This window comes from Cyclopterus lumpus, chromosome 15, assembly GCF_009769545.1.
Source record: "Cyclopterus lumpus isolate fCycLum1 chromosome 15, fCycLum1.pri, whole genome shotgun sequence".
Lineage (NCBI taxonomy): Eukaryota > Metazoa > Chordata > Actinopteri > Perciformes > Cyclopteridae > Cyclopterus > Cyclopterus lumpus.
The window spans coordinates 22,873,772-22,892,165 of NC_046980.1; the positions used below are offsets into that span (position 1 = coordinate 22,873,772).

The following is an 18,394-nucleotide window of genomic DNA, read 5'->3' on the forward strand; positions in this document are numbered from 1 at the left end:
GTTGTCGTCGTCGCTGCTGCTGCTGTCGCTGCTTCCATCTTTGGCCCTGTTGCCCTTGGAGGATTTCCCCTTGTCTTCCACTTTGACCTTGCCGTGGCCTTCGGCGGTCTGCTCCTCGCTGGCCTCCTCCTTCACCCGGCCGCCCGGAGGAGGCGTCAGTCCACGGGACACCGTGATGAGCATCCTCTCCTTCCTCATCTCCTCCTTCAAGGAGACGCCGTCCTGCCCGGCCCTGTGGGCCCTGACGTCGCCGTGGTGGCGGCGTTTGCTCCTGAGGTCTCTGTCGTCCCTCCAGTCTCGTTGGGGGTCTCTGTGGTTCCTGTGGTCCCCCGTCCGGTCCGAGGGGGGTGGGTGCTGAGTGCTGTTGCTAAATTGGCGCGAGTGTCCCTTGCCGTCTCCTGCAGGCTTGTCCTTGAGCCCTTTCTGCTGAAAATACATTAGAACAATGTTTGCGGCACGTTGATGAAGAAGTTTGTGCTTTTCATGAAATGTGACGGGGGGCTGAGAGTCGAGGAAAAGCCAGAGATTTAAACCCCTCACTTTGAGAACAACAAAAACAAAACACAATCCACATCTATAAAGTAATTGAATGCATCCTTGCTCGTCTAAATATTGCTTTGTTCCTCCTCCTGTCATCCCCGCTTCACCTCCTCTTTCAGGACATTATGAACGCATAGAAACACTTCACGGACCGGGGGAAACTTTCCCTTCGCTTTCAGAATTTAACGTTTGAAACAATATATTTTTATTTACAACAAAACACCAAAACCCACAATGCATTATTAATAGGTTACCTTCTGGTTAACGGAAAGGAAAACGGTGCATTTGTTGAGGGACTAAAAATAAATACACAATACTGGTTTTGGCCATTTCCTGGGATTTCTTGACAAATATCACCACGAGGAGGTAAACATGAACTATACTCACGCTGCTTGAGTTGCTATGGCGATGGATGGCTGCATGCTTTTCAGCACTGTTCAAGTCTCCAATGAACTCCTCACACTTCTGGCAGTAAAACCCGATTACTGGACTCATAAAACTCAACCCTGCAAAGGGACAAGAGAGGCAGTCTCAGCACAGGAAGTACTTCAGAGAGTGGAAGACACTCGGGGGTCACGAGGAGCCGCCTCACCGTCCTGCTTCAACAATCCTTCCAGCTCCTTCATCAAGGACTCCATTTGACTTATTCGGGCTTGTTTTTCATTCTCCCTTTCCTCGTCGTCACCTGCCTGGGAAACGCGAGACAGCATTTCAAAATAAAAGACTTTCACCATTAATTAATGAGTCCAGCTTCCTCCGAGCGGCCAGTGAGCCGGTGTGCGTTACCTTGTGCTTATCGGGGGATGCCGGAGATGTGCCACTGCCATCGCTTTTTTCACGCTTCTCTTTTGTCGCTTGAGGAAGAAACAACAACAACAACATGATTCTGTACTTCATATCGAAAGCATTAAACGGTAAAGACAGAGAAGATGAATCCTCAAGCCAGATGGCATCAGTTTGTACCTCAGTAGGTAAACCTGGAGAACAACCCATCCAAAATATATATCAGACATTAGTCACAATGAGATGTTCCACTGTCGGACATTTACGCTACTGGGGCGGGGGGGTCACTGCAAAGGACTTGCAATGATACTCTCTGGTAGCTCGGGATAGCCGCCGAAGCGCTATCCTCTTCCTGTTTTGGTGGCGCGATGGTCGTGGCACTCTCTTTGTGCCATAAATGAGGCCTTCGTTCTTTCCGGGAGATCGCACAGGGAGCCAATCTAAATGCTGATGGTGTCAATATTCTATAGATTAGATTGCGCAATCGAAATGTACTTCATAATGATAAGTTAAAGCAACTTTTAGACACGCAACTCAACTAAAAGTGAGCCAAAAACCATGAACTCAGTGAACAAGGCTGACGGTCAGTGACTGACCTTTGATCAGTGACTGTAGAGACTCCAGAGCGTGTCGCACATCGGGGTTACGCAGCGCGGGCAAAGCCACGGCCGCCGCCGTTCGGTCAGACGCAGGAAGTGCAGCAGACGGCTGCATCTTCCCCATCATCTCGCTGACGTCTGCCTTGCCCAGACTCTTTAATATGTTCCTGATCTTCTCACACTCACTGCTGTCCAGGTCGGCGTAGGCGAGTGCGGATTTGTTCTGATGGTGTTGCTGACCGGCCGAACTGGCCGCTTCCTGTCGCTTGGCACGTTCTCTAATCTGGGGGAACGCCGCAAGGCGTTCGCCGGAGAATTTGTTGGCCTGCTTTCCCCTGGCGTCGTCACTCCCGTACAGAAACGACTCCTCGTCTTCAAGCTCGTCCGCCTTCGGGGCAGCGGCGACGGGAGGAGTCTGCACCTGGAGCCAGGAGAAGTCGCTGCCCACCCTGTCGTGGGGGAGGAGCATGCTGTCGTTCTCCAGTGACGTCGCGTTCTCGTTGCAGTCGAGCTGCCGAGGTCCGTCCTCGGTGGGCACGCTCTCCGCCGTTTGGCTTTCGCCCGAGGCCTGGAGAGAGGAGAGCAATGGCAGATGGTCATCACAGGTGGCATCTCATCGCTGAGCTATGAACTCAATGTTAAGGGATGTAAAGAGCTCACACACACACAGTCAATATTGATATAGGTATTCCTCTATTGGGGGGACGGCCACGGTTTAGAGGTTCAAGAGTGATGACCATTAAAACTGGTCTTACTGACCTTTGGAAGTCAGCATGTTTTTAATCTATGTAATCAAGTAGGTATTGAGTTGATTTAATGGAGCAAAACAAGTCCTTGGGAAAGGTAAAGAAAGAATCTATCTTGTACCAAAATATGATCTCAATAGAAACACTACATCTACTCCAGAATATGATTCACACCTAGTGAGGCTTCCATGTTGGAGAAGGAAAGGTGAGCTCTACCTGAATAGTGAGGATGGCATCTTTGAGGGTGGGCAAGCGCTCCTCCAGCTCTTTGCTGTTCATGACCAGCTTCAGTCCTTCCAACAGGCTGTTGTGGCAGGGGCCCCTCTTCTTCTCTTTGCCGTGGCCCTTTTCTCTGCTGCTACTTCGTGACCTGGACCTCCTGGCCCGGCTCTTGCTCCGCATGTGACTCTTCTTCTTGCTCCGGCTCCCACTCCGACTGCGATGCCTGCTCCTGCTCCTGGGCCTGCTCTTGCTCCTCGGCCTGCTCTTGCTCCTCGGCCTGCTCCTGCTCCTGCTCCTCGGCCTGCTCTTGCTCCTCGGCCTGCTCTTGCTCCTCGGCCTGCTCTTGCCCCGCGCTCGGCTTTTGCTCCTCGCTCGGCCTCGGCTGGACGCTCGGCTCTTGGCTCGAGATTTTCCGCGGCTTCGACTGCGGCTTTTGCTCCTGGTCGCGAGCTTCTGGAACTCGGCGTCCGATTTGAGAACCTCTTTCAGGACATCGGCCGACTTAAACGCGTCAGCCAGGTTGAACTCCATGTTCCCTTTCAGGTAGTCTGGGAGAGGCTTGTTGGCTGCGATGCATCTCAGGAACTCCTCGCCAGCCCGCTCACTGAAAAGCAGCATGCATGTGCTTCACACGCCAGCAGACTCAAAATAGACATGAAAACATTATTGCTACTGTTCTCGTGATCAACATTAACACACATACCTGCTGTCCAAAGGGTGGTGCTCCACAACTGTGGGGTTCCACTGTGGGGCTTCAATGTGCGGTGGCTGTACAGGAGAGACGATCTGCTGGCCGCCTCCCAAAGCATTCACTGTACTACGAGCTATGGAGAAGCCGCTACAGTGGGGCTGAGGGTATTCAGAATTCATGTTATAATGACAAATTATAAATTTGTAAAAAATAAAATAATTTGTAAAGATATCATTTGTAAAAGATCAAAATAATTTACAAATGACAAATAACTTGAACATGTTAAACATCTTTTTTAAATCTTTGAGAAGTGGATCTGCGGTTATTACAGTGTACAGTAGTACGTTTTACATATTAATAACAGAAAATCAACAACAACACCTGAAATAAATAACGGAGTAAGGAATAACCTGGACATGAGGATCGCTGCTTTTATGCTGACCTACATGGTCAATGCTGTAAAGTTGGCAGTTTCTGAAATATTAGAATAAAATGCAAACATTTAGTTCCACATTTCTTTTGCAGGAAACTGGTTTTACTGTTTATGTTTGATTTTGGGAAAGCTGTAACTAATCTTAAATAAGCTCTTATTTAAGAAATCATGAAACATTGTATTGGGCTGAATTCAAGATACTTTGGGAAGAGATTACAAAGTAACCAAAGCAGGATCAGGGACTGAATCATCTGTTAAGCAGCCAATGATTAGTTACAATTTCCATCGCATGATCTCTCGATGGGGAGCTCAAAAAGTCTGAAAAATGCAAAGAGCAACAGAAAGTTTGAGTATGTGACAACGTGTGTGATGAACAAGCTACACACAGGTGACAAAGATTCAAGGATCAGAACTTTTCCACCAAGATTAGTCTGAAAGTGTAACTTGAACAATTATATTAGGTCAGACTATGAAGCCAGACTATAAGGCCTATAAAGCCAGACTATAAAGCCTATAAAGCCAGACTATAAGGCATATAAAGCCAGACTATAAGGCCTATAAAGCCATACTATAAAGCCAGACTATAAGGCCTATAAAGCCAGACTAAAAAGCCAGACTATAAGGCCTATAAAGCCAGACTATAAGGCCTATAAAGCCAGACTATAAGGCCTATACAAGCCAGACTATAGGGCCTATACAGCCAGACTATAAGGCCTATAAAGCCAGACTATAAGGCCTATAAAGCCATACTATAAGGCATATAAAGCCCGACTATAAGGCCTATACAGCCAGACTATAAAGCCAGAATATAAGGCCTATAAAGCCAGACTATAAGGCCAGACTAAAAGGCCAGACTATAAAACCAGACTACAAGGTGAGGGCGGTGTGTCGGCGTTACTCCACGGCTGTTTGCTATGAGAATGGAAACGCAGCATACGTGACGATGCATCACCCTGATGTGGGTCGAGGAAAAAGCAAACCGGAGCCCAACTCCTCACCGCAATGCTTCCAAGCAACCAAAGGCAGATTGAGACAAAACAATTACTAAAGCAATCCCCATTATGTTGGCATATGGCCACGGTAGAAAAGATTACAACACTACATCTAATGCAGAAGTCTCTATTAGTCCACTTTTCTTTTGTATTATCAATGTCAAAGCACGAGGGATACGTTTCCTTTATAGTACACTATAGCCTATGGCAAGTGTTTAAGTAAAATACTAAAGCTTTTTGACGTGTCTCTATTGTCCCCAAACGGTTTCGACAGTCCAAACAGAACCGGATGCTTACTTTTAGTTTTCCTCGGTGCATCTAACTCACATCAAGCCGTGACTCCTCAACCTGGGTAAGAAACGAACTGTGACATGCGTGTACTGTTGCAGCCCTAATAAGGAGCAGATGTCTGACTATTACTGAAAAAAAGTATTATATTGAATATGTACCCCACAGTAATTATGCTTACATTATTGTATTTACTTCATGGGAAGGTTTGCTTTGAGTCATTACTCAGGGAAATTGGTGCGTTTACATCTTTGATACAGAGCCGTGAACAGAAGGTGTTGCAGTACGAATGGCTTTGCTAGATGTGCATTATTGAAAAAAAATGACCACTGAGGCTCTTGAAATCTCTCAAAGTCGTCTTCACTCAAGACTCTCGACCAACATTGGACACTTAAAACCAAAAGACGCAATCAGTTTTTGTGGTGCCGTAACACTGTTGCTGTGAGTGTGGTTACACTGTGCAGGAGGTGCACATCCGCTACCAAGTAGCTAGCTGTAACCCCTTAACACACAACTGTGAATCCAGCATATGGATATGCTCCTCAGAGAATGGCCGTAGTGGTAAAAATGTGGAGCATGTCGCCAGTGCCGATACCATGTGACCAGAGAAAAGACGAAATGGACCAGCTCAAAGAAAGACAGCCGATAGGTCTCCTTTATGACGTTGATATATCTTGTACAAACACTGTTGAATTCCCTTTGTGAGCAAAAACATAGCAACAAAAAGATAGTTACAGATAATGTAAATTAAATAAATGATACAATCCATATTATGTATAGAAGACATGGAAGTGTTGGATGGTAAACTGATTTAATCTACAGTTACTGTCTCTAAATGCACTTCATTAACATTTCACTCTGGACCGATAGATCACCGTCTCACCACAATGTGAAATGGTGGGATTTTGTTCACATCGAGTGAAACTTCAGGGAAATCTGATAGAAACTTGCGACATTGACCAACATCAAGATGTCTCGACAGTGCCTACCTTTGAGGTAGCGAGACTAGCTGCTATCCCAACCTAAACCATTCGAGGTCGATGCCTGGCCTCGACCATCTAGACACAACCACCTTTGAGGGAAAGGAGAACTGGAGAGTCCAGAATGGAGTCAACTATCGCAGCTTATTGAGTGAAAGTTAGCAAGTTCGCTGGCTCAGAGAGCGGTTACCCTCTCTTTAATAACTCCTACAGGGAGTGAAAGGCCATGTAAGAAGAAGCTCAAGCTATGGTAACCGACTTACGGTTGCCTTTTTCTAACTGGCTAGCATGTTAGTGTTAGCTTGCCAGCTTCAGCAGTTAACCCAATCAACACGGTGTACAAAAAGAGACATTTGGAAACCGTGCATTCATTTTATCTCAAAGCAAAAATTGGAAATGATCAATTTGTACTTAAGAATAAACATTAAATGCAGCTCTGATTAACACTTTGTGGTCCAAAACGAAAATCCATCAAAAGAAAAACAACAAAATAAAACGTGTAAGAAACGTAAAAATGTACAAAGATATTCTATTGACCCATTTCTCTTTTGACAGTGATGTACTGTAAGCTAAAAGGTCTACAGTGCAGCATATTCCCAAAGAACACGGCAAAGACTCATACGGAAGTAATCCCTCTCAATTCCAGCATAGTATGCCTCTTTAAGTGCACTTACGCAATAACTGCATAATGTCGTATTTACCTAAATATGAAATTATCAGTTCAACTCATTTGACACAAGCTTTCATCCAAAGTACAAATGAGCTACATCCCCAATCACAGTAAAGCAGTGGAGTACTTTCTTCTGTGGATCTGCAACTTCTCTTCCACTTTTTCCAGCTTTTCTACCAGGTCCAATGGCTCTGCCAAGCCTAGATTCCTTTTATATTTGTTACTGCAAAATATGGGAATCAATGTAAAAGACATATTGATTATTGATCACGCATAAGATGGATACAAAATATATATGTATCCCAATATAATAACTTCTACGACATAAGTGACACAAAATAGAAGTGTACATTTAAAATATAGTAGTCATAGTCAAATTTAAAATGACAGTCTAGAGTATTTTAGGTTGCATAGATGTTTAAACCTATATACTATCTGGCTACGAAAAAGCGTGGCTCGCAAACAACCGTGTCTATTTTTCTATAAAAGAAAACAAAGATCAGTTGACTTACCCAATCAAATGTAAAGCAGGAATATGGTAGTGCCAGTAGCCAATGGTAGTGGCTGATCTGGACTGTGTTGACAAATATGACCGCACGGTCTGTTGTCATGCAGTTGAAATGACGTCTGTCAGGAAAATTGGAAGTTTGTAGAGGGCATCGGGATGCATGGATGAAGCTGCGGGCATAGGAAATGCTGCGTGGACCAACATTCTGTTGAGGCTGCTGCCAACAATATTGAGCTTTCTAGCTAGTTGTAAATAAATGCATTGTGAGTAACTACACAGTTCTGCAGGAATATCTCCTAAAACACAAAAAAATGATAAATAAATGTTCACACTTCCAGTTCCCTCGTCACAAAGTGAATGGGTCTGAAAGGTTAAAACGAGCTTAAGAGACTTGAACTTTTTGTTTTACGATGTAAAATTCAAATCAGAAAAATGTCCACTTGTGAATTATGAAGCTTTTAAGTGATACAAAAAGGAGGCGAAATGAGACTACCGGACGCCATCAGTAGAACACTAGTCCTACTTTAGCTTCGTGGCGTGGTCGAGTTCATTTATAGCTTTACGTTAGCTTTCATCTTCTGCTGACTATTCACTTCAAAAATCATAAAAATTGAGAATTTTGCTGAACAAAACATGCAAGTACAATTTATTTTTTCTCGCACTACTCCAAGAAGCCAATGGAAGAATCCCATTGGCTTTTTGTGGAGGGAACCCGTGTGCTGCTAACCTCCGTCATCGCTGCAGAACTCTACCGTCACCGACATCTTTCAGCCACTCTTATCATACACGTTGCGTTGGTTATATTGCATTTTGTGCCATTAATCCTGGGCTCACTGCATGATTTTATGATGTCCTAATGTTCTAAACTGCCTCCTGCCATGATGATAAATCTTGAAGTGAGTCACACAGAAGTGAGCTCTTTGCCGGTGAATGTAGTCATGGCTTTAGAGAGGTTATGGTCATCAAGCTCAGAAAGTCACCAACAAATCATACGCATATATACAAAATAAACTGGATATGATTTAACCCACATTTCATAGCTTTCAGCTACTTTCAGATTGAGCAGACAGTAATTCTGATGGAGCACGTCAACAAATCAAACATGTTACCTGCTTATAACCATAACATCTAATTACGTGCAACACTTTACCATGAAACTGTTCTTTTAACAGTTGTAACCCTCAAAACTAGGGTCACAAGAACACCTAGTAACATAATCACATAACCCGTGAACCACGAGCCCCAAAGAAGATACTTTCACCTGAACCTTTTTGGGACAATGAATATACACAAGAAGATACTCAGGCACATTAATAACTTTGCTCCTTCTCCAGAGCCTCTGTGCTTTCTCCCCTCACAGGTTTACATGCACCATGGTTATATCTGGACCCTGCTATTATTATTATTGTTAGCATTGCAATTAGTATTGATAATACCATTGCTGCATTTATTGTCATTATTATTCTACTATATCCACTGTTGCTGTTCTGCTTGGTAGTTGTAACTTGCTCATCAAGCCTAGTCCTCTCATTATGTGAATAATTTCTTTCATGTGCATTGAATAACTGTTATGTTGTTCATTCTGTACACAGGACATCTGGGGGGGGGGGGGGTCCCGGGACAGAGGATGTCGCATGTGTACAGAATACAAAATAATACAAGATACTAAATAAATTGAATTGACGTTTCTTCTTCTTCTACAAACTCGGATACACGTGTAGCTGCTTCTCTGTGTGCTAGCATCACTAGCATGCGCTTAGCTAGCTAGCTTCACGAGCCCGTCGGGTACGTACAATGACGAAATGCTCTCTCGGTGGCCTGTTGTGGAGGAAATGTCCCGGGGGAGGAACACCGCAGGGCCCGGGGGGCCTGAAAGGAGGGCCGTGGGGGGGTGGAGGTCCGAACGGCGGCGGTCCGTTACCCGGGCGGTACATGTCCGCGTTGAAGAGCCAGGTCCCGTGTCGCGGACTAAAGAAAGTGCCCTTCTCGCACACCGTTCCGGGTCTGGTTCAGGTTAGTTTCCTCGGTCTGCGCCGACTGTGGAGCCACCGGAAGTAGAACAGGAACACAGAACAACATCCGGTGTAAGTTCAGAGTAGTTTGAGGTCACTTTTTTGTTTAATTTTTTTTAGAATTCTTTATTCAACAATTGCACTTTAAGGAACATGTAAACTAACATGTCACGGGAATAAAAAGAGTATAGAGAATACAAATAGACAATAGAAAAAAAAAAAAAAAGCGTTAACATTCTTTTAAAAAAGGTAACACTTAAGCTACAAACTCAGATTGTGAAATACTAAACATATATATATATATATATATATATATATATATATATATATATATAATATATCACAGGCAATGCATGCCGTTACTTTTCTGATGGCCTTTTTGTTGGAACAGCATTTAAGAGTTTTTAGAATTCAAACTTTTTGTAAATAACACACATACAAAACTTTTTGGTAAAAATAATAAATACATTTATGATAGATGCCCTTTCCTTCAATTTTCTGTCATAGCTAAATAATCCAAATGTAACATAGTATCATAGAATAATACATTTTGAGAATTTTTTTAGTACTGACAATATACTGACGTCTGACATCACCTGTTAAATGGTTAAGTGTAAGTTTAAGGGCTTGAAATGGTGCAAATATACGAATGGGACAGCACTTAACCATGACAACCTCAACAAATATGATGTACAATTGTGGGTATTTATTTTTATACTTTTTACTTCCAGGCTCTTTCCTCACAAGACGAGGTGTCATTTCAAAAAATCTATTTACTTGTTTATTTTTTCAACAACTTCAACTAAATAAAATGTTTGTTGAATAAATACATAACGATCCTCTGCTTTCATGTGTTTTAATGTTGCATCTCTAATCCTTAATGTTTGAGTAAGTGTAATAAACCAGGCTGAACACCCACGTGCCGCTCTCTTTGTTTACGTCCCCATGCTTCCATAGGTAACTGTGTGTTTAACTTCATACATTGCAATGAATTGTGGGTAATTAGGGAGCGGGAGCGCGCAAAGAAAAGGTAAACAAAGAGGACGGCACGTGTGTGTTCAGCCAGTTACATTTACTCAGAAACATTAAGGCAAATTAATCTGTATAATATCAGAGATAATATATTATTTTAAATATCCTTGGACACAACAATAAAATAAATTTCACCGTAGTACTATTTTTCTTTTTATTAAAAAGTGGAAGTGATATTTATTAATAATACGGATTGCTGTTCCGTTATAGCTTATCAATTGATATTACGATATTGGATGCAATCAATTATACGTATACACCTCATTTGTCCATTTGTATTATTTATATTTTTGTCCCTCTGCAGATCTTTTGTACTCAAAATGTAAACGAGCCATTTCTCTTATTGTTTTACAGTTCCTTGACAATCAGACCATTGAATGAAAAGTGATAATGTTCTCATTTCAGATTTTATTGCTCAGTCACACACACACACTCATGCAAACCTTCCAACATCCACATTTGTATGCACACACTCTTCCATGAGCAGTAAAAGATGACATTTTAAATAAGTAACAAAGGAGGTTCCAGCCAAAACCTACTGAAACAAAATAAAGACTGGAAACGTGAAGTTGTTTTCAAGTATTCGTCAAATTCAATGAAACTATTAAAGGATTTCAAGAGTGTACTTCTAACGTCAGATATACACCAAGACTGACGTCTCAGGACGCTTTCCTGTCTTTCAAAAACATGTCCAATATAAGGCTAATTAAGGGTCAAAGGGAGGTCACGTCAGCAGAGTCCAACTAATCATCTGAATATTGAGGAGGCAGAGAAAAACATGAACACACCATGATTCCAAAGCAAAGGACGACAATAAAACTGCCCTCTGTAGTAAAACAATAATTCCAAAAACAGCCTGTACAGAGTATACAGTATCTGTGTGGATCTCCTACGTCCTCACACACACTTTGTCGACTTTTAACCGTGCTGAAAGTTCTAAATTGGAGGATAAGGCATTTTCAAATCTGTTCACATATTTTATATGGAGTCCATCTTTGAGTGGACTCTGCTGTGAAGCCCCTCACTGCGTCTTCAACTAGTGTAGTGTCGGCCTTGATTGAAGCCAGCTTGGTTGTAGTGCTGCCCGCCATGTTGGAAGAACTGTTCAAACTGTCCTCCTTGGTTAAAATTCTGCCCCCCTCTCCCTCCCCATCCTCCTCCTCCTCCTCCTCCTCCTCCACCTCCACCTCCTCCTGCTGCTGCTGCTGCTGCTGTTTCTCCTGCTCGGCCTCCTCTTCCCCTGCCCCCACGACTTCCTCGACCCCCTCCTCTCTCCTGATGCCAGCTTCCATCCTGTTGGTAGTTGTCATGGTAACCGCCTGCTCCTCCATGGTAGCCAGGGTCCTGGAAACCTCCTTGGTTGTCCCCTCTTCCTCTTCCTCCACCTCCACCTCCTCCCCCGTAGCCACTTCTCCCTCCTCCCCCTTGATGATTTCCGGCATCTTGATAGTGGCCCTGGTTGTAACCGCCTCTCCCTCCTCCAACACCGTCCCAGCCGCCCTGCACCTTTCCCCCTCTGCCGCCTGCTCCTCCCCCTCCTCCTCCTCCTCCTCCTCTACCTCCATGTCCTCCTCTCTCATATCCTCCACGGCCACCTTGGGAGTGGTGATCGTAGCCCCCCCTGCCGCCTCCACTGTAGTGTCCTCCGCCTTGGGGAGCATCCTGACGCTTCTGCCAGGAGGGCATCTCGGGGGGAGGGGGTTCGATCTCACAGGGTCGGCCTCCCCGGTCCGGCACGCGGCCCATGAGGATCTGAAACAACGAGCACACGTTAAAACAAACTGTCTCCCCACAGCGGACCCTCTTTTGCTTGTAAGGGCTTACGTTTCTGTGGGTTTGACAGAACATGGCGATAGGAGCCTGTTCATGTTCATACCACCTCGCTGTTCTTTATGAAACGGTATGGAGGCGGAATAAAAAAAAAAAGGGGCACATTTGTTAACCGCTGAGCCGACAGGAAGTAGTTCGGATCTTGTTGCCGAATCTCGGTGTCTAACGGAAGATAAAATATTAAACGTGCACTAAAAGTACATGTCGCCAATACTGGACACGTAACGTCAACTCAGCATCCGCCAGTTAGAACAAGCGCCAAAGGCCACATCGGTCAGAAGAGACCCTTTGAAGTGAAGATACAGTTAAAGATATAGGGCTATATTCACTTCATAATCAATGCTCTAAGGAGAGGTGTGTAAGTCAGTAAAATAAATAAGAAAAGAACTAACTTTGTCAGTGAAAATCAGGAATTGAAAAAGGCCGAGCAGAAAGTCCATCAAGGCCAAATCCAGAAATCCCTCCTGCAAGAGGGTATAAAGTGGACTTTCAACCCACCTCGTCACGGAGGTGTTTGGGAGAGCCTCTTAACGAGGAGCAAACAGCTGTGTGTGTGTGTGTGTGTGTGTGAGAGACGTAGAGCTGGGGTGTCCGGCGGTTTGATCCCCGGCTACAAACTACCACATCCGGTAGTTTGATGAACTTGGACAGCGCAGTCGTTAATTACAATTAGGGGCCAGAATTTCATAGCCGTTAAAAGAAAAAAGGGTTTAAATCTGCTTTTTGGGGCATTTGATTTTAATAATGTTAGATACTTGGTGTACGGCCATTAGAGTTGTGTGTGAATTTAGAACAAAGTTTTTAGAATAAATGAACCAGTTTTTTGGAAATTAACATGTTTTCAGTGCCCGCGGCTTTTAAAACGCATTATAAAAAACACACACACACAAAAGTAAGTCTTCCACTGGGGGCTCAGAGCAGACACAGCAGTGGGGAGCCAAACAGTATTGATAACATTGTTTGTTTTGGTCTTTTCATGGGATTGTGAGACAATAAGAAATGAATTGAAAACTTTGGCCGTGTTGTTTAACTTTTACACATCTGTGTTACAGACTGACACAATCAGTCGTTGCCTGTTTTAGCGTACAGCGAATAGACACTCAGAACATGGACCTCTGCACATCGCTCATGAAACCAGCGCGTTAATAAACTACCTTATTAATGGCACACGCAGTCTTCTCCCTCATCTTGCCACTGCTTGTACGGAGGATCTTGGAGAAGTCTTGTCGAGCAGCGAGAAGATGAGCGGCAGAGATTTTACTTTTGGTGTCAAGAGCAGAACGGAGCGGCTGGTAGACTTTGGCCAACTTTTCAGCATGCGTCTAATAAAAGTAAATAAAAACACACAAAAGTATCGTTTTTCATTTCTGGAAATCCAAAACAAATTATTTTGGAAGCAGTAATATGTCATAGTATAGTATTCATAATGCAGAACCAACCACACTCACACTCACACTCACACTCACACTCACACTCACACTCACACTCACACTCACACTCACACTCACACTCACACTCACACTCACACTCACACTCACACTCACACTCACACTCACACTCACACTCACACTCACATCCTGTTTGACGTATTTGAAGAGTTGGTTTGGATGCACTCAGTTTACAGCTGCAATCATTTGTTAATTAACAATACATCACCAAATTACCTTAGAAGTTATTGGGTGATAATATTGGACATTTCCAGCTTCAAGATTGTGATGCTTCCCCCCAATTTCTTACTTCATAGAATACTGTGGATCTCTAGGTTTTAGACTGGTGGCATGATTCTTCACCGTTTACGTTTTATGGACCGAACAATCAATCAAGAGAATACTCGTCCTCCTTTAGGGGGCTGGGGGGTACACCAGTACGGGCCAGAGAGGCCAACGTGTTGCTAAAGTCAACACCAAGAGGGCCAAGGGGCCCCGTCTAGATGACTGTCCACGCACCTTGGCTCTGTCGGACCAACCGAAGGACTGCACCGTCACATCGAGGCGCTTCAGCAACATTTTCCTTCTCACTTCGTACTCATTGACAAGGGCTTGGTTTATAGCTTCAATCTTCTCCTGGCAAAATGAGAACAAAAAGAGACAAATATTATTCCCGGTCAGCTGCGTATGCAGCGTTACATTTCTTGGTGGATGTTCAGTATCTACCAAGTGCAAGGGTCCGAGGGCCTTCTTCAGCAGAGGCTCTCCGACGTGATTGGGTGGGACTTTACTCATGGCTTCTTTTAGCTATGGAAAATGGACAACAGGCAGATGCAGATCAAACGGGCAGATACAATATTTTGTGCACATTATAATAAAATGTTCATGGCAAAAACCTTCCAACCAACCTAAGCCTTCTCCTGTGAAAGGGGGCCCAGACTGGGGTTAACCACAAGGAATAGGTTGGACCCCTTATGAACCCTGTTAGAGAGGCTTTTTGGGGGGAGTTTTCTCCTAAATGCGAGGGTCCCGGGACAGAGGATGTCGTATGTGTACAGAATGACTGCAACAAATTATCCAGTTAGTTACCAATAAATGAGTGTCGGGCTAACGAGAGCAAAATCAACTCAAATCGACATCCCTAGACCAGACCATCATGACCGGACCAGCAGCCTTGGGCAGTCTCGTTTTTTTTCTGACGGGGAGATTGCAAAACTCAAAAGAGTGGCCGATCATTAAAGTAAGAAGAGCCAGTCCACCTTAAGAGCCTGAGTCCACCTTAAAGAGCCCGAGTTCACCTTAAAGAGCCTGAGTCCACCTTAAAGAGCCTGAGTCCACCTTAAAGAGCCTGAGCACACCTTAAAGAGCCTGAGCACACCTTAAAGAGCCTGAGTCCACCTTAAAGAGCCTGAGTCCACCTTAAAGAGCCTGAGCCCACCTTAAAGAGCCTGAGTCCACCTTAAGTGGGGGGGGTGGCAATAAACTGCCTCTGTAGTTTGAAGACTAAACCCAAACCATCTGATTCAGTGGTAGGACCCAGGAGTTAAACAGGCTGGCCAACTTATAATGTAGGTTAACATGTTCAGTTTTGTCAGAGCACATCACATCTCACCTTCTTCTCGATTCCACTGAAGAACTGGAACATGGTGATGTTGACTGGAGGCTTGGACATGCCCAGAGACATGCAGATGCCCTTCAGCTCCTGGAACATGGGGCTGCCCGACTCCTGGGCTTTCTTTTCAGGCTTGGTGACCAGGATCATCCTCGCTGCCTCCAACTCCGACACCAGAAACGCTGAGATAAAAAAATGTGGACTGGTTAAACTCCCAATTACAGGATGCTTCAGTTTCAGAAAGTCAAATTTTAAAAAAAGTTACAGTGCTATATGAGAAGTCGCCATGTCAAAAAGAAGAAGAAGAAAAGTGTAATACATGTAGCAAACTGTGGCCGGGTCTTCCTTCAATCAGAGGATCGGCGGTTTGATCCCCAGTTTTGCTAGTCCGTGTTATGTGGCCAAGACACGTAACCCTAAATCGCTCCCGCAGGCTGTTCCTCCGCTGTGTGAATGTTAGTTGCTCCTGATGGGCAGGTGGCACCTTGCATGGTAGCTCCTCCCATCAGTGGATGAATGGGTGTGAACTGACATGTAGTGTTAAAGAGCTTTGAGTGGTCGGAAGACTAGAAAAGAGATGTACAAGTACAGTCCATCTACTATTAATTTCTGAGGACGTGCACAACCGACGTTCCAAACAGACGCAGGATACGCGAGGCAGATACAATACAATACTATAATATTGCTATGAACTCTATTGGTTTACTCAAAATATAAAAAGAGCTGAAAATACAACTTGTGCACCACCTGGATAGTCTAATACGTCACATTATACTGAACTCGGCAGTCAAATTACATTAAAACTCTGTAAAAAAAAAGAAGAAGAAAAGTATGTGTGTTTCACGAAGATGCCATAAACATAAATACATCTTTTTTTTGGCAATATTTATCATGGCCGTATCTATACAATATCGGCAAAAAAAATATTGCAATAGTCAGTTATATAGACATTTTTGCACGGCCCTAGTAAGCAAGTAGATCTACATCCCGTCAAAAACATAACAGGATCGAACATGTAATGTTTGCAGCTAGTTATCTGGTAACTGAACAGCTTACAATTTGTAGACGGAGCAGATATACTTGTAGGGTAGATGTATACCATAATATGAATGGTAGCACTATTTTTTCCTCCCTATGATTGTTGCACCTGTGTGTGTGGGGGAGCAGAGCCTTGAAACAGGCTGCTTATGCTGCCATCTAGTGGTGGCTGAATGCAAAGTCAATACCCTAAGATTTACAATATTCCAGTGGCACGCTGGCTGTGCACGTCCTCAGAAATGTATGCGACATGGTTAAAACAAGTATTTATAATAATAATAATAATAATAATAATAATAATAATAAATCTAGCCGTAAGCTTTTTGTTTTGCCGAACCCATCACAAAAAGAAAAAATACATTGACGATTAAAAAGGCACAAATAAAACGCCCCGGTGTGTAAAAGGCCTTTAGGAGACCTTGTGCACTTGGATTAATTTTTTTACGCAGTTAACACACCAGTCATAACTCGTGGCATTGTAAGAGGTAAATAACGGATGTAACTTAACAGTCACTTCCTTTTCTTTCTGTGCAGCGGTTCTATTTTTTGCCGATTTGAAGAAGGAATATAATAAGTAAATATTTAGAAAAGTTACTTTAAAGAGGGTAGGCCCATCTGCTAGGCCAAAGCAGTCAAACGAGAGGAACCACTGTCTGACTGTGCAACACGTAATCACAGGTGTGTGTGTGTGTGACAGTCCCCTTACAGTGCAAAAGACTTTGACCTCACAGGTTAATGGAGCAATGCACTTCTTCAATAAAATGTTATCATACTGAGGAGCAGCAGGCAGTCGGTCCTGTTGAGGAGCCTCTGGGTGACGTCTCCCTTGGCAAGGACGGCGTAAGGACAGGCGAGCTCGGACAGCAGGCCGCTCATCTCCAGCTGGAAGGCCTCCGCCTCGCTGGGACCTGGGGAGGGTAGAAGGACACACACGTGACGTCACAAGACGGACGCATAGTCGGGTTAAATCACAGTTACAGTAGATGTGTCAGCAGCAACGTGGCAGACCTCAAACATAAAACCTCTCTATATACAGACACGTTTCATCCCTTTGCCATCAAGCTTCGGCTTGCGAGACACACAACGGATACTCGTAGAGCCATCTGAACTCTTCTCTTCTATCAAAATGTGTTCTATTAAACATCACGGAGATGAACCGGGCCTCACAGTTGGTGGCTTGGACATTCTCCTCCAGCCCGCAGTAGAGTCGGAGCTCGGAGACGATCCAGGCACAAAGCTTAGTGAACTCAGGGGAAGCTGCTCCTTTGCTCACAGCAGGATCCAGAGCCCCTTCCTCCAACAGGGGCCCTTGGTACCTAGACACACACACACACACACAGAACACACATGTGATCTGACGTGCACACCATGCTGATAAGACCGGTTCAATGGGCAGAGCCAGGTCTGACACCCACGACGTCACACTGTAGCCTTCAAAGAGCTTTAAAGCCACATGGAGAAGCGGTTCTGTAGTCACGCCCTGAACTCTCGCGACCTTTGCTGACCTGTGAGGGGCCACACGATAGATATATATATATATATATATATATATATATATATATATATATATAGTTACAATGACCGGTTCACCGGGGGGTTGGTGCACGGAGAGAGGACCGTGTCGGAGCCGTCCTCACATCAACTATGACGGGAGCGTCAAGCTTCTGCAGACGGGGCTCCGGGCTTACGTGGAACCAGCGAGCGGGTCTATTAATACCGGGGACGGCCCCCGGTTCACCGAGAGCCCCCGTGAGGCTGACCCGTTAGCTACGGCGGCTAAAGCTAACCTGTCACGTAAAAGAGTGCCACACGCACGCGCGTGTCATTTCGTGACTTACCCTAAATCTTCAAGAGAGACGATAATGTCATTCTCCATGCCAGTAGTCTGTCGTCGTGCTCTAAAATCACGCACAATGAAATAGTGTTCACATCAGCCAGCGCAGCTGATACACGTTTAACTTCTCCTGCTTCCTCCGAGGAGTCATTGGCGG

The 18,394-nt window shown here is 44.4% G+C and overlaps 2 protein-coding genes across 8 annotated transcripts in view; both read right to left on the bottom strand.

Moving 5' to 3' along the window:
* si:ch211-195b21.5 (serine/arginine repetitive matrix protein 1) overlaps nucleotides 1-9,510 on the bottom strand; it is a 10,175-nt gene extending 665 nt beyond the window's left edge. The window contains exons 1-9 of one of the 6 annotated variants that reach the window (XM_034551769.1): nucleotides 9,246-9,354; nucleotides 7,457-7,622; nucleotides 3,594-3,739; nucleotides 2,885-3,494; nucleotides 1,920-2,490; nucleotides 1,327-1,394; nucleotides 1,133-1,229; nucleotides 928-1,046; nucleotides 1-426 (exon numbers count right to left, since the gene is read on the bottom strand). The exon at nucleotides 1-426 is cut by the window's left edge and continues 665 nt beyond it. In XM_034551769.1, the coding sequence (XP_034407660.1) occupies nucleotides 1-426; nucleotides 928-1,046; nucleotides 1,133-1,229; nucleotides 1,327-1,394; nucleotides 1,920-2,490; nucleotides 2,885-3,494; nucleotides 3,594-3,739; nucleotides 7,457-7,555 (2,136 nt within the window). In that variant the 5' untranslated portion in view covers nucleotides 7,556-7,622; nucleotides 9,246-9,354. Of the gene's footprint in view, nucleotides 427-927; nucleotides 1,047-1,132; nucleotides 1,230-1,326; nucleotides 1,395-1,919; nucleotides 2,491-2,884; nucleotides 3,495-3,593; nucleotides 3,740-3,991; nucleotides 7,623-9,245 lie in introns of those variants that run through there. The other 5 variants (XM_034551771.1, XM_034551767.1, XM_034551768.1 and 2 more) reach the window with 5 other exon arrangements.
* Nucleotides 9,511-10,884: 1,374 nt separating this feature from the next.
* Nucleotides 10,885-18,394, bottom strand: fam98a (family with sequence similarity 98 member A). 2 transcript variants are annotated; one of them, XM_034552682.1, is made up of 8 exons: nucleotides 18,242-18,394; nucleotides 17,571-17,719; nucleotides 17,177-17,311; nucleotides 15,366-15,547; nucleotides 14,480-14,560; nucleotides 14,273-14,389; nucleotides 13,481-13,648; nucleotides 10,885-12,248 (listed from the first exon to the last, which is right to left on the bottom strand). In XM_034552682.1, exons 1-8 carry the CDS (start codon nucleotides 18,277-18,279, stop codon nucleotides 11,529-11,531), a joined length of 1,590 nt encoding a protein of 529 aa, XP_034408573.1. In that variant the 5' UTR covers nucleotides 18,280-18,394; the 3' UTR covers nucleotides 10,885-11,528. The 2 variants fall into 2 exon arrangements, with proteins under 2 accessions (XP_034408573.1, XP_034408574.1); XM_034552683.1 differs by lacking the exons at nucleotides 17,177-17,311; nucleotides 17,571-17,719; nucleotides 18,242-18,394 and adding an exon at nucleotides 15,685-17,168.